Source organism: Anoplophora glabripennis, unplaced genomic scaffold, assembly GCF_000390285.2.
Source record: "Anoplophora glabripennis isolate ALB-LARVAE unplaced genomic scaffold, Agla_2.0 scaffold40, whole genome shotgun sequence".
NCBI lineage: Eukaryota > Metazoa > Arthropoda > Insecta > Coleoptera > Cerambycidae > Anoplophora > Anoplophora glabripennis.
In genome coordinates, this window is record NW_019416268.1 from 394,845 (window position 1) to 409,970 (window position 15,126).

Sequence of the window (15,126 nt, forward strand, 5' to 3'; positions counted from 1 at the left end):
TGTTAATTTGTGTTTTAACTACTGATTTGAGAGCATTTATTCTATACTCAGTGAGATTTATTTCAGCAAAGTGTATGATATTTTTCAATAAATATACGAAAAATATTTTTTAATCGTGTTGATTTCGAAAGTTTATTAACTTTTCTCAATTTATTGCTACGAAAAAAAATATAATCGAAAAATATCCAGATTTTATAACATTTTTTCCTAATTATAAAAAAACTAGAAAGTTCAAAAGGTTCAGGTGTTTTAATGAAATTTCCGGAAAATTGATTTGAACTTAGTTACACCTTAAAAAATTCAAAGGATGAAATATAAAATGTTCGCTATTGTATTGTCGTCGAATTAAAGAATGACAATTAAATCATTGAGTTTATAGATTTAAAGTAGATAACTTTCATTGAAAACTTTAACATACTTATCCCTTTAAATACCACTTATCACCTGTTGACGCAAAACAAGCAATGATTTGCTATATTCGGACCTCCCGGATATTTCAATTATCAAAAGCCGTTTTCCTAAATATTTTATCATGCCAATTCGCATTGTAACTTCGTCCACTTCCGCCGAAAGTGGCTTTGTTATTATTTCACTCATAAAAATTCATCCACGGCTTACACATCTCGTGGAGTAAGTATATTTAGAAATGTCTTGGAATTCGACTCACGTATTTTCCCCTTTCTTCAGATGGAATTTCCTGATTCGATATGATACCATCTGGACGTCATCAATTGAGTAAGCACAATTAATTTCATAAAATGAGTACAGCCTTATTCATTGTTTTAATATCAGATTTGATACAAGATACGAATTACATTCATATATTTAGATATATGTAGATGTATTTTAAGAATTTATCTCTATTTAGTCGCGTATTGAGATATTTTGTACATTATGTACTTAGATATATGCTGCCTATAATTAAATAACTAAGTTTACTTTAAATGAAGAAAAACAAGATAGTCCATAATTGAATTTGGCAAGGCATGCTATGGTAATAATCATAGAAATATATGAAAAGTTTCTTACTAAAATTATGGTTACGGAGAATTGAAAATGTGAGAAATTAGCGCACTAATTAATTAGTATGTTTTGCAATATTGAATGACAAATTGTTTAGAATAAATTTCAGATAAGATATTTTTTTTAAGTTTCTGTTCCAAATCCAGGTTAAAAATATCTAAAGTAATCCAACTACAAGAAAATGTAATTACAAATTAAAGTACAAATAAGTTTACTACAATATTTCTTACCCATATAATACAGATCTCCAAAAGGGCAAAACCAAACCAACCACCTAAAGCAATGAAAATATAAAATGATGTATTTATTATACACTATTTAATATTAAACAATTGTTAATTCTGCGTAAAGTTATTCAGACCTAAAGAACTTGGAATATTAAGTCCATTAGATCGACGTAAAGGGCTGCAAAATAACTACTTTAGATGTGATTCTAATTAACTGGAATTTTAAAATTTATCTTAGACATTAGCATATCGAAGTCAATTATATTAATTTAACAGTTTATATAGGAAACATAGAGTTATGATTATCCTTCGTTTTTCCAATGATTAATTATTATTATTATTACTCATTAGTTAATTAATTGACAGTAATAAATCGCTGAGATAACTACACTCAGGGTAATGATTATCAATTTTTAAAACCATACTTCGCTGAACTTTTTCTAATATATGTGAATACTCGTATGAACCATCATTCTCTTAAATCTATGAATGTACTGTATTTGCCATGCCTCCTAAATTCGGTGTGTAAAATATAGAAAGATGCTTAAATTAAAAATTAAAGCCAATTTCAAAGTTTTATAATTTATTTTATAAATGAGATATTCAGTGAAGGGTGAAACTTGTCATTTCCTATTATCTCCATAGTACAAAATACTCATTTTCTCAATGTTCGCCGTTATATCACTTTTAAAAGCTGTTGAAGTTAAAAACTACGGAAATATTTTGGGGAGGATAACAGTGGTTCGAATACAATCGTCCACCAGTAAATCGAGACCTACAAATTATGTAACGAGTACAAAGTTCGAGTAAATATTTCTCCTGTTATCGCCCCAGTTATGTAATGTATTTTTATTATGAGATTGCTTGATGACATTCAAAGCAAAAGTAAAACAATTGTTACAAAATGCTAATTTGAATAACATTGCACGACCTTTTTCACACCACCTACTTGCGGTTGCCACAAATTTGGGTCAACGATTTATCCAATTTATGACTTTTTGTACGCATATCCAGCAAAAAGTCGATTCGCTTTCATTAAAACAGAACATATTCCATGTACAAACAGTAATCTATTATCGTCGAGTTATTTATCGAAAAAGCATTAATCCAGTAGTTTAATACGACAATACGATGTGGTAGAAAGTCCAAGGTGAAATTACCAAAATTTACATTTAAAGGAACAGAAAAAGTATTTAAATGACCAAGTTCTTTTTTATACAAGTTTGTGCGTCAATGCTTTAAGCGTTAGGTATGGTCTTGAAATCACAATGGAGTAGGATCCATCAAAATAAACAATAACGACTTGGATGGGGGAGTGGAGGGTATACTATTATTCTAGAATTCTAGAGCTCTCATCGGTTTTCAGGAACAACTTATTTCAATATCAAAAAATTATGAACTACGCATTAAAAAACAAAACAACAGCACTGGGCAAAGGATACACAAAAATAACAGAACATAATAAAACTTAAAATAAAATATCTTAGAGAGTAATTAAATTATAAATATGTATGATGTACGTAAATAAAAAAAGAATTGTTATATTCGACTTTTAAGTCAAAATAATGTATTGATAAAACAGAGTTTTCAAAACGTTATCTGCGTATAATGTGTTGCAGTAATTATCGTTAAGTGATTTAGCATATTGTTTTAAATTCATATTTAGAAAGTATACATCATAATTAGTTAAAGTGCAATATATCATATATTTTTTAATGAAAATAGAGTTCTTTTTTTAATATTTATCGATTTTTGCATTTTTCTCATAAATTACAAATTAGACATACAGCAAAAACGTAAATGACATTTTTATAGGAAATTAAAATTGCTATAAAAAAGTTCCTTAGTATCTAAGCTGTAGAGTTATTAGTTTACGAGATAAATTAAATCAAATGTGTGAAAACTTAAAATATCATATAATTCATATACATATATTTTCAATAGATCGCAACTGGTAACAGTTACAGTTAATGGTTACCCGCTCTTTTCCAATCACAGCTATTTCTCGAGTGCCTCAAGGATCTCACTTGGGTCCATTATTATTCTTAATCTATATAAATGATATAAATATATGTTTTAAATTTTGCAATGTGATCTTAAGATATATTCTAAAATAAATATTCAATATTTCAAAATGATCTTGATATATTCTATAGCTACTGCTTCTTGAATAAACTACATTTAAATTTCAAGAAAAGTGATTATATTTATTTTATTTTCGATATAAATTAACCGAGGAATTAATTTTCTCTCCACATATAGATTACATTGCATTAAAAAGTAGTAAGATGTTAAGGTTTATCATTAGAGTATCTAAGGATTTTGGAAGGGTAAATTCCTTAAAGTCATTATATGTTGCTTATGTTTACAGTATGATAAATTTTGCTTCAACTGTTTGGAATCCCCAGTCCCCAGTATGTGGTTCATAACTCCCATCTTGAAGCGATTCAAAAGAATTTTCTTATACTCCCCGGTCGAAATTATAGAGAGTGATTCAGACATAATATAAAAACATATTACCATAATGTGTATAAAATAATGATTTTTATACGATTCAATATTATTTATCTTTGTGCCGCTCGCTACGCCCATCGATAGAATCTATAATCGTCTATAGACTGAGTTAACTCAACGTCGATCTGTATTCTATCTCTGTCTTTTGCACTTGGTAGGGAATAGGGAAATGCTTTTTTAGTGGGTGTAAACGGACTTGATTTACCAGTCCTGAGAAACGTCATAGCATAAGCGTGACGAGGGGTCTAATTCCACGGCTATAAAAAATTTATAAATTAAAAAAACACAACTGGGACGTTTTAAAATGCTGTAATAATTAAAATGGATCAAAATGCCGATTATAGCAAACCGTAGAAAATATTAGATGTTATATTTATTTTATTATCTTTTTTCAATATTTTCTATATTTTGTTTCTTTTACGCAGACACGCCAATGGATTTTCGTTCCCGATACGCTTCATCCCCCTTACTAGTCCAAAAGCTAGCGATGAGTCACTCTCTATAATTTCGACCGCAGAGTATATATACCTAAATTTTAAAGTGACCGGGGTATATACTTTCCAGAATTTGGCTTTTCTACAACAAACATTTAAAATTGGATCTTTAGAAAATAAGAGAAATCAGAATGACGTAATATTTTTGTTTAAACTTCTGAATAATCTAATCGACTCGCATAACTTATTAAATCTTGTAAATATTTATGTACCACCCAGAAATTTTAGAGTCAACACATTATTGCAAGAGTCATTTTATCACACTAACTCTGGACAAAATTCGCCGTTGAACAGAATGTTCAGAACTTACAACAATTTATTTTCCAATATAGATATATTTAGCTTATCACTAGCGAGCTTTAGGAGAGCACTAAAACAAATAACATTCTATTAATACAGAAGTTACGTTATTGTTATTTATTGTATTTTATTACTGTATTTATACTGTATGCATGTGTGTGTATGTATGTGGGTGTATGCATATGTATGTGTTTTTAAATGAAATAGCAAAAATGGTACCAGTGAATGTAGAGCCAAAAATAAGAGGATTGAAGTAAAAATACCTTATATGAAAGTTGCACCCCTGATTTTTCTACATTCACTGGTACCATTTTTGCTACTTCATTTAAAACACCCTGTATATGTGTGTATGTGTACATGTGTGTATGTACATGTGTGTATATGTGTATGTGTATACATACAGGGTGTTAGTAAATAAGTGCGACAAATTTCAGAGCGTGATTCTACATGAGAAAATAATGGCAGTTTGCTTGTAAACGTATGTCCGCAAATGATTCGTTTTTCGTGTCAGTTTTTCTTAAAAACTGACGATTTAATTTATTGCTCTGAAACCGGTCGAGATGTGCAAATGAAATTTGGTGGGTTTAGAAATAAAAAATACGCGATAAGATGTTTTATTTTTTTGCATCAAAACGGCGCCCCATACGAAGAAAAGGCAAGAGAGAGTTTTTGTCACAAATTGAACAAGGAATTCTAAAATGATTTTTAATTTGTAATATCTCACTGGCGTACCATTTGTTTCTTTAAAAAAATTGAGATTATTACCCGTACGCGCGCCAATAATGATCATAAAATTGTTAATTGCGTGTCAAAAAATGCGCAGTAACTACCTCTTAAAACCCACCAAATTTCATTTGCATATCTCGACCGGTTTCAGAGCAATAAATTAAATCCACTTCTTATTTGTGGAAGGGCGAAATGGGCGGTGACTATTAGACGCTTTCATTATAGCCATATTTCTCTATCGCACGGATTTCTATGACTTACTTTATCGCTCTCACGTAACGGCAGATGGACCATCGGTACTTTCCGAACCTGTATATACTTCGACCTGATCTTTTCACCACATTTTTAGGGAATTATAAAAAATGTAAATATGTATAAGTTAAATAAATTAAAAAATTAAATATTGCCGAATGAACCCATTCTCAGTATGACATATTTCTGTTTACGCAAAACTAATTATAAAATCAAGTGATCCTTTCTGGCGTTAAGTTGTTATTAATTTAAAAAATATTTAATTTCAGTGCGGCAGAAATACCAATACCAATCGAATGAAAACATAGCGTACACCCTGTACACCACATCCAATGCCCATGAATGGTAAAAAATCACCGGCGCGTAGGTACGTACGACCTGGCGTACCTACTTGTGCAGCGGTTTGTTAGCCTCCCGATCTGTGGATGTGGTAGGCACGGAGTCATTCACATTTGTAAATACCCAACCGTTGCTCTCATGTACAAATAAATGCAATATAGCTCGGTGTTGATAAATAATGATAACGCGTCCCTAGCCGCTGGCATGTAGCACGCAAGCTGTACCGAGAGAACGCGGTGCGAAATATAAAAGTGCTCGCGTGACATGTACACTAACTAAACCAAGTGAAAAATGTAGCGATTTCCTGCAGAACAGTCTTAGGGGCATCGAAAGGGAACAGATCTGGTGGATCGTATGTACTCAACGACTATAGGTGGAGTTAATAAACGTTTGTTTTGTGATGAAAGCCGAACTAAAACATTTACTATCAGTGTAACAATTCAAACACATAAGGTGAGTTATGGTTATGGTTCAATGAAAAGTTGTAAGGACAGGACAGTATATTTTCTTAGATGTATTAGTTGATTCTAGTGCTTGCTTCAGCTTTGGTTATATTTTAAAAGAAGCAATTAATTGTTTGGAAAAAAAACGACCATGCGGCATAATTTAAACTGTCCTGCATCAACGACCAAAATATTAATGTATTTCTCCAGCATAGAATATAAGTCACCGCTGTAACTTCATAGTTTTAATGAAATTTCATGAACTGTCTGTCAGTTAAAGTTCTTGCGCTAAGTATTTTCCGATGTTTATTCCTTTTCTGAGCTGAAAACTACCGTAACATGACCCACTTATTTTCTAAATATAGATCGCACTTTTAATTTTAACGATATATTAACAACTATCACATTATTGCATATTACGTACCTAATTAAATATATTTAGCGTCAGAATTTTGGTATGACCATAATTCACAATTTTATACTCTTGGTTACACCGTTATTTTTTTTTAATTCGTAGTGAAGTTTGATATACCTGTTACCGAAGTCCTTAATAAATTTTTTTTCAAAAATGTATCTCACATGTCTGTATAGTGTCTTACTGAAAATGATCAGTTCAGTAACTTTTATTTTTGACTTTAAGAAAATGTTTCTTATAAGAGGTTTATGGGTATTCCAATTAAATTAAATTATTATAATAGCCAGAAATTAATATCACTTAAATAAAAGTATATTAAAAAAACACTTAAGATTATAATACCTTTTCAGAAGATAAAGGATAATTAGGTAGGTACCACTTATGTTACAGCCTTAACTAGAACACTATGTATATACAACTTTTTAAAAATTCATTTGAATTTAAGTTATGAATTTCCGTTCATTGCAATTTAATTTAAAATTTAATAACGTGAAAAGGATGTATATAATTATAGATTGTAATCTATATCCATGGTTACAGTATGAATAAAAAATGAAGCAATCGTATGACGTAGGCATTTGTATTTTTAAAATCAGGACAATCACTTAAAAAAACGCGACATACCCTGTATGTTGTTGTATTTCTGTTACAATTTTTTTTTCTAAAATTGAAAGATTGAAGCGTGCAAAGAACCATACGTATAACTTTTATATAATTTGTTTCCCTAAAGTTAACATTAAAAAGTTATCCGATGGATCATTTTCAGTGGAAAATTCTGTGCCAGAGAATTAAAAATTCGAAAATAGTTAGAAAAATTCGAAAAAAAAAGTTTTAATGATGTAAAAAATTTAACAAATTGAAAACACATTAAAACAAACTAAAACACTGAGCTCGAAAAAGTCATTATTTCACTTAAAGAAAAATCTTCAGCTATAAAACTTTTATGTTCTATATTTTAACAAAAGTTTAAATTTTCCATTTTTACAATTTTTCTATGAAAAGAAAATAGTTTTTTTATTTTCAGAAATTTTGAACCTGACTTGTACACATTCATAAACCTAGTTGTTCCTGCGGAAAAAAATTGATTGCACAGCTTTGTATCTTCATAGATATTTTTATGCAGACAATTCTGTTCAAAATGTATTCCTATAAGGTTTCTAAATGTACAGATTATTTTAGACACCTTATCTATTTTTTAAATTTTTACTTATCTTTATTATCTCGGCGAATTAAGGTCACTTTTTGGATATATAGTATTATCAGATCAATCCGTAACAAACAAAATTCCGCAAAAATTTGAAAAACATGTATGACTTCTTATCTGGAATGTAATTTCGTCGGGATTAATACAGAATTGGTGTGAACTTAATTTTAAGCCTATAAAAGAAAAATTTAGCAATGGAGATAAGATTACTACCTCACAGATCACCTTATATATTCTATAGATAAGACACAATAACTTAAAAATAACAAAAATATTGGATTTAGTGTTGCCGTTGATCAAGTGGTGGTATTAACATTAACTCAGTATAGGTTTATTTTTTATTCTGAACTGAGAATCCTTTAACAACGATTATTTTCAATAGCAATAGAAAATCTGGACGTGACTCGAGTCACGTTTGTTACATTAATGTTTCTTAGGTGAAACTGGAAATTTTATTTTCTATAGAGAAAGGTTATTATTCACATAAATATTACTGTCTAATCATTTCAATGCACTATAATACGCACAATCAGAAGTTGGAATAGATAACAAAGAAATAGAGGTCGATAATCAATTTATTTCTATAAATTTTAACTGGAAAGCACAAAATACATTTCCTAGGTTTTTTTTTTGGCAACAAAAGCCTGTATAAAGGTTAATTTTGCGCTTACTTGATAAATATAATTGATGAAATTTGTATCGATTGTTAATTGTTGTTTTATCAGGACATATCCAAGTAAATACCAATTGAGAAAAATTAAACAAACCACCTAAAAAAATCAATGAATGTCGCTAAACCAGAAAACCCGCATTTTTTGTGTTGCACCTTGACCACAACAGTGGTCATTATGTTAGAAATTCCAATTTAAAAAATAGCCTTATTAGTCAGTGTCACCATGGTACAATGATTTCATTTAGTTTGTGAATAAAAAAGAATAGATTTCGTTTGCGGATCAGTTGTATTTTAGATGTTGATACATTATTTATATTTTATTTTGGTATAGCCAACTTAGGAGCACTTACATAGTTGAAAATTACCTACCAATAAATCAATTTTTATAAATTATCCATTTCGCAAGGTATAATAGAATAATGGTAGACCATAGACCCTGCAGAATATTTAAAGATACATTTCCTAAAAGGACAAATTGGCATTAGTTAATCTCTGTGGTAGAAAGTATCTATTCTAAGTCCCAAGGGCCTCAAATTTCGAATCTGATCTACGAAACCGTTTGCACAATTCCTACGTGCGGAATCCCAGCCGATACTCGAGGGCATCTAGCCAACCACCTCTGTGAAGTAGAACAAGCTGAATTCAACAGAGCCGCAAATCGATCCAAACACGCAAAGCTGCAGGAGACGACATCTGGAGAGCCCGGCGCTGTTATCAGAATGACCTTCATGGGGCGCCGAAAATTTCACACGAGTTTCGAATTTTTCCGCGATGACAACATGAATGCCATGAAATTCAAGCCAGGACATGTGACCGAATTGTCATATAAATTTAAAACAACAGTCAGATTCCACGACGGGGCAAGTTATTAGCCTAACTTGGGAGAGGTCAGATGTCAAAATTCATACCGAAGAGCAGCTCTCGAGAACTGGCGGAGTTACTATGAAGTGTGATCGAACGTCGACTTTGGTAACTTGCAGTTTTATAACCAGCAAAAGTTTCTTGCCTGTGTATGTACACAAGCTAAATTCAAGCTTATTAGTTGCCTTTCGACACTTTGGTTATTATTATTGCATTAGTGTATTGTACGGGGTAAGTGCTTTTGTCTTATAGTCCAGTTTCTATTAACTCCACAGATTCCAAATTTGCAACAAAAAAGTACATTTTTAAACCGGTTTTTCAAACAGATTAACTTATACCCTACCTCCTACTTGTACCAAAGTCTTCAATTGAACTGCGTGATACAGTAATGCGTATTTTTTACTTATCTTTACATAGTTGGGGGTTACGTGCTTATGGCAAATGCAAAAACAGGTAATAAATTAAATATTGCTGAATGAGCCTATTAACATTATTCTCCAAAAACTTGAAACGAAACGTAGAACAAAAGGATTTACAATGTCAAGACGCCATTACAAATGACAGCAAGTGCTGATTAATTTTGTGTTGTGCTGTTTTTTTTTGTGAATCGCATTAATTTGACATCAGTTATAACCCTATAAAATGAAAAGTATATGTAAATTATGTTATTAGTACCCTGTTGTATCTCCAGTAATCTTACACTTGGGATATGTTTATTAAACTCGTGTTTCCTTGCACATTTTTTATATATTTGGATAGAACGTTTTCTGAGAATTACAATAAGGTTTGATAAATTAGACCTTTAGACTATTTTCACACAGTGTGTTCTCTCAAAAAAAGGGCATAAGTTTGGCATGTATCTACAAAATGCGACGTTCAATTGTTTTTCTAAATGCAGTTTTGAAATCACAAAAAAAATTCCTGCAGATCTGGTCCGTATCATTATTCTATATATATCTAACCACGAAAGCATAAAAGATGTGTGTATAATATTACATGAATAATTTTGTATATAAAAAAATACAATTACTAGTAATTTGTACAAAGCCATCCCGAACTGAAATTTAAAAAATAAAAATTATGCGGCATTTTATCGGCGTACTAAACAAGCTATCGACGTGAATCTGTTTTGCATTGGCTGATGTGGTTGGTACTACTGGAATCGATTAACAAATTTAACTTTATTTTGTGGTTTAGTTCTATCTAAGCAATGCCTTTTAAGCAACAACGAAACAACATACCTAATTTTATAGGAAAGTTATAAACCGGCGACTCCGCCACTTATTACAGTCACGTTTAAGCCCTAAAAGCCTCGGTTCAGGGCTTAAGTGAAATTTGTGCAGTTTATATCTGCTTTCAATTCTCCATTTCAATACATAAATATAAATTTATTTATTTATTTAGTACTTATTTTACAATCATTAAAGATATATTGAAAATATTGATTTTTACGTCTTTACCTCTCAAATTTAAATTAAGATTTTACTGGTACTAGACAGATACACATACAGTGATTATTGAAATATGTTTCAAAAAAAAAATAGTACAATCAGAGTTCGTATTCCATTTTTTATTTCAGTAGTAACCGGGAAAGCAATATTATGTTTTAGTTTTTATTATCAAAACAAAACAAGTATTTCTGTACAAATTTTACGGCTTTCTCGTTAAAACATTAATTTATTTTATGAACAATAAAATGTTATCTTTAAAGCGTGTGCATTAAATTTTTTGCATTTTCTACGTTACTGCATTGCGATATTTCGATATACGATATTTCCAGTACACGTTAATCAAACTGTAATAAAAGGTTATATGATGTATAATCGTAGCAATATGTTCGCTATAGAGATATAACAAATACAGATAGAAAAAATAGCCCAGTCTGTGAAGGCCACAGAATCAATTAACTAAGAATATGGCTGATTTTTTTTTATATATAAGTACTTCAAATTATGCAGATTAATATAAGAACAAGTTCATTGATCAATCGATTTCCCAAAGTCCAAAAAAATTTTGAAAAACATTTTGATTTTCAAAATTCTTTAATATTTTGGACTGGAATGAAGATGGAGAAAAATAAAATATACCACCTTGTAGGGGAAGTTTTTTTCAACAAAAAAGATACTTCGCACTTTTTTCGTCCGACCTATGGTTTAGCCGGAAAAAAATCAATAAACTAGGTATGCATTTCGCGCGTCCGAAGCTCGGCTAGTCGCGTGAGAACCTATTTTTTGTGATAGCCCATTTTCAAGTAGGAAGTCTAAACCTTTCAATGGTATGGTTAATTTTTTTCAAATAAAAGATCGATTAAAAAATTAAACATATTTATACATATTCGAATAGAAAACCGAGTCTCAATGACAAGTATACTTAAATATAAGGATAGTTCGAAAAAAAAGTATCCAACTATCCACATAAGAAATACAGTATACGTGAAAACGATGATTCTATGTAATTTTGTATTTAATTTTTTCCCTATGATTTTGTAATAAACATATGTAAATATTACTATGTATTTACTATCCTGAGTATATCCGAAAATCTAAAGAAAAAATGTTGATAAATATTTTTCGAAAATTTTGAAAATTTTGAATTTTTTAAATTTTTTATTTTTTTGCATTGAATTAAGAGCGAATATTCATTTCTACATATTAATGTATTCAATATTTGAGTGAAATTTGACAATTCTTACGTTTGAAGATTGAATCTATTCGTTTGTTTGCCCGTGGAAGATGACTTCATGGATTTAAAAATTTTTTCCAGACAAACCATAGTTCAGACGAAAAAAGTGCAAAGTATCTTTTTTCTTGAAATCTTCTATAAGGTAGTATTTTTATTAGTAGTACTCATAGAAAATGTGAAAGAAAAACCTAACAAAAGCGTAAGGGAACGAAGTAGTTGTAAATTTTTAAACATTAGCTTCCATCATTGTCTAAAGACTAAAAGAAATATAGTGCAACTCAACATTTGAGGCGACGCACATTTCAAACCTAATCGTCTCACTGTCATCAACATCATTCTTAATTATTTTTTATAAAATTATACGCCTCGTTAAGTTAGGATAACTTCTGTGGATTTTAATTCTATCTGCTTCCCAGAACCAAAGTAAAAGTAATTTCAAGTGTTTCCCTACACTTTGGTCTAGCGATTCCTTGAATAATAAACAAAAATAATGGTGTATGACGCGCGTAACAAAAGATGCATCGTAGTCAGTATTTTTAATTAATTTATTTATAGTGTGGGATCGACTTTGAATATAACATAATAAAACACTAACTCATATCTTTTCGAAAGAAGATTTCGTGAGATCATCTACCGCCTCTGCATCCTATCGAATAAATATATATGTAAGCAGTATATTATATTGACGTATTATCCTCTTCGAAAATATGCCAACTTGCAGGTATATTTTCGTAACAGTCATGCTGATGTTCATTGAAAGTGTATACATTATGCTTAGTAATAAACATATTAAGTTTTTTTTAGAGTACACCCATTATTTCTTTGGATTATTCAGAAACAATTTTATCTCGTAAAATATAATGAATATAGCAAGGTCACAAAACAACTAGCAATTATTATTATTTTTTTTATTTATTGCAATTTCGTCAGTTTCAGTGGATTCTGGTCCCGCCGTCTCGAAGAGGGTGAGGACTCCACGCCCTGGATCTTCAACGAGGCGGACGCCCCACTCACCACCATAAACACCATAGATGACCGTCACCTCCTGGAAAAAGACCTGACCTACCTGCAGAAGTTCCTTCTGGATCCCCGAGGAGTGATGGCAAACATCCCCGACGGAGACGAAGACTTGCGCGATATAATCCGATCAAAAGCGGCCAGACACCGCCAGTTCTATGAAAGCCTAGTAGGCACCGACATCGCGCCAGGTGAGGCTTCCCCGGATAACCGCGAGATGGCGCAATCGGTATGCGAGAACGCTGAACTTTGCGATGTAAACAAACGCGGATCGCCTTCCCCAGAGCCCACTGAGGAAGACGATGCAGGTAGCGAAGCGGGTGGTAAAAGGCAGCGTAGGCAGGGGGTGTACGAGCTGTCAGGGGTGGTGGACGACGATGCGACTATTTTCAAAAGTGTGAAACAGTTGCGCGAGAACTATCTGGCCATGTTGGAGAAAACCTCCAGGAATCTAGCTTTGGCCGCCAAGGAATCCGCGGAGAAAGACAAATTCGACTTGCTGGTGCCGCCTCCGAGTGGGTATTGCAGTTCCTCTGCCTCGGGGGGTAGTGACGACGAGCGCGAAAAATCGTGGACGCAGAAAAACGCGGTGCGTAGGTGCGGGAGTTCCGATTCGGCCGTACACAGCGACGAGGATGCCGCCGTAGTTTCCAGCTGGGTCGAGAAGAGGGAGGAGTACAATGTGGGCGAGGGTAAGTTAAAAGGCGAATTTATCATTTATCACATAAGTTACATTTGAAACTATATTTTCCATGATATTCTCCCGGCATTGAAAAAATGGAAATAATATGTGGCACTTTTTGATTAATTTTAAATTAATTAAATCAGATATCGGCAAAATATCACTGTGTAACTCGAATACCAAGGAAATGTATCTTCATTTTATACTACAGTCCCAAAATTGCAGGCCGTGACTGATTCACAATAAATTGATTCTTGCGATGGATAAGGCGTGCGGAGAATGCGCTTCCATAGGCGCATCATTTTAGAGAAATTATTAAATGTAGTGCAGCAAATAGATGTACACTTTTTTCTTCCTTTTTATTGAAGGGCGCAGCCATGTGTTTCACTAACTGGGCTCCTGCGAAAAGTCTACTTACGTAGTATTGTAACAGTAAGGCTATACAAAATCAGTAAAACCGCTAAAACTACTGAAAGTACAAACATTGGTGAAAAATGAAGTGTACCACTGATAAAACACTAGAAATGTCCATTATGAGCATATTATACTGTCGCTTAATCAAGGTGTGATAAGTAATTCTATATGTGTAATTAATCATCCATTTCGAGAAGGTGCTTTTCGTACCTTAGGAGATTCTTTTAATAATGTTTCTTCACTGATGTCGACTTGTTGAATGTTGATATTTAAGTCTTGACAAACAGTGGAGTTCCTATTCTTCATTCCTTTTTCGTTTTCGTTGTAGGATACTTTTTTGTAAATACTTTCTCTTCGCCATACTACAATTTTGTATTAAAAAGTCGTTGAGAATTTACTTTATAATATTCGTATCTATATTAGTGGCGTAAGTCTACCTGGAATTGTTTTGGTAACTGTCTAATCTAGTCACATACGTAGGTAATTTTTGGGTATTTTCTGATGATAAAACTTCAACTGATTACTTTCTTTTTAAACTTACCACAGTTGGATTTTCAGAGGTATTCACTAGATTCAGGAAAATACAAGTAGATATGCAATTTCATAAAACCCTTTGATGTACTTGCATAACTATGGTAACTTTAATTAATCTAATCTTTTCAAATTTCTCCAGTGTTTTGTATACCGATAAGAGCCTTGCATCAGCCATTGCCCTCGCCATTGCCGTATCTCAGTTTCGCACGTATTGTTCTTTACTGGTACCTAGAAGTGTTGGAATCTTTAGAAATACGATACAGTTACTTGCTATTGAAACGCACAATAGCAGCAGAAAATAGGTGAAAATATTTTGCTCATCATTC

The 15,126-nt window shown here is 31.9% G+C and overlaps 1 protein-coding gene across 4 annotated transcripts in view; it reads left to right on the forward strand.

The window, feature by feature from the left end:
* LOC108903259 overlaps window positions 1-15,126 on the forward strand; it is a 171,592-nt gene that overhangs the window by 23,391 nt on the left and 133,075 nt on the right. For 2 of the 4 annotated variants that reach the window (XM_018705364.2, XM_018705365.1), the window contains one exon: window positions 13,084-13,862. In XM_018705364.2, the coding sequence (XP_018560880.1) occupies window positions 13,084-13,862 (779 nt within the window). Of the gene's footprint in view, window positions 1-6,086; window positions 6,329-13,083; window positions 13,863-15,126 lie in introns of those variants that run through there. The other 2 variants (XM_018705366.2, XM_018705367.2) reach the window with 2 other exon arrangements.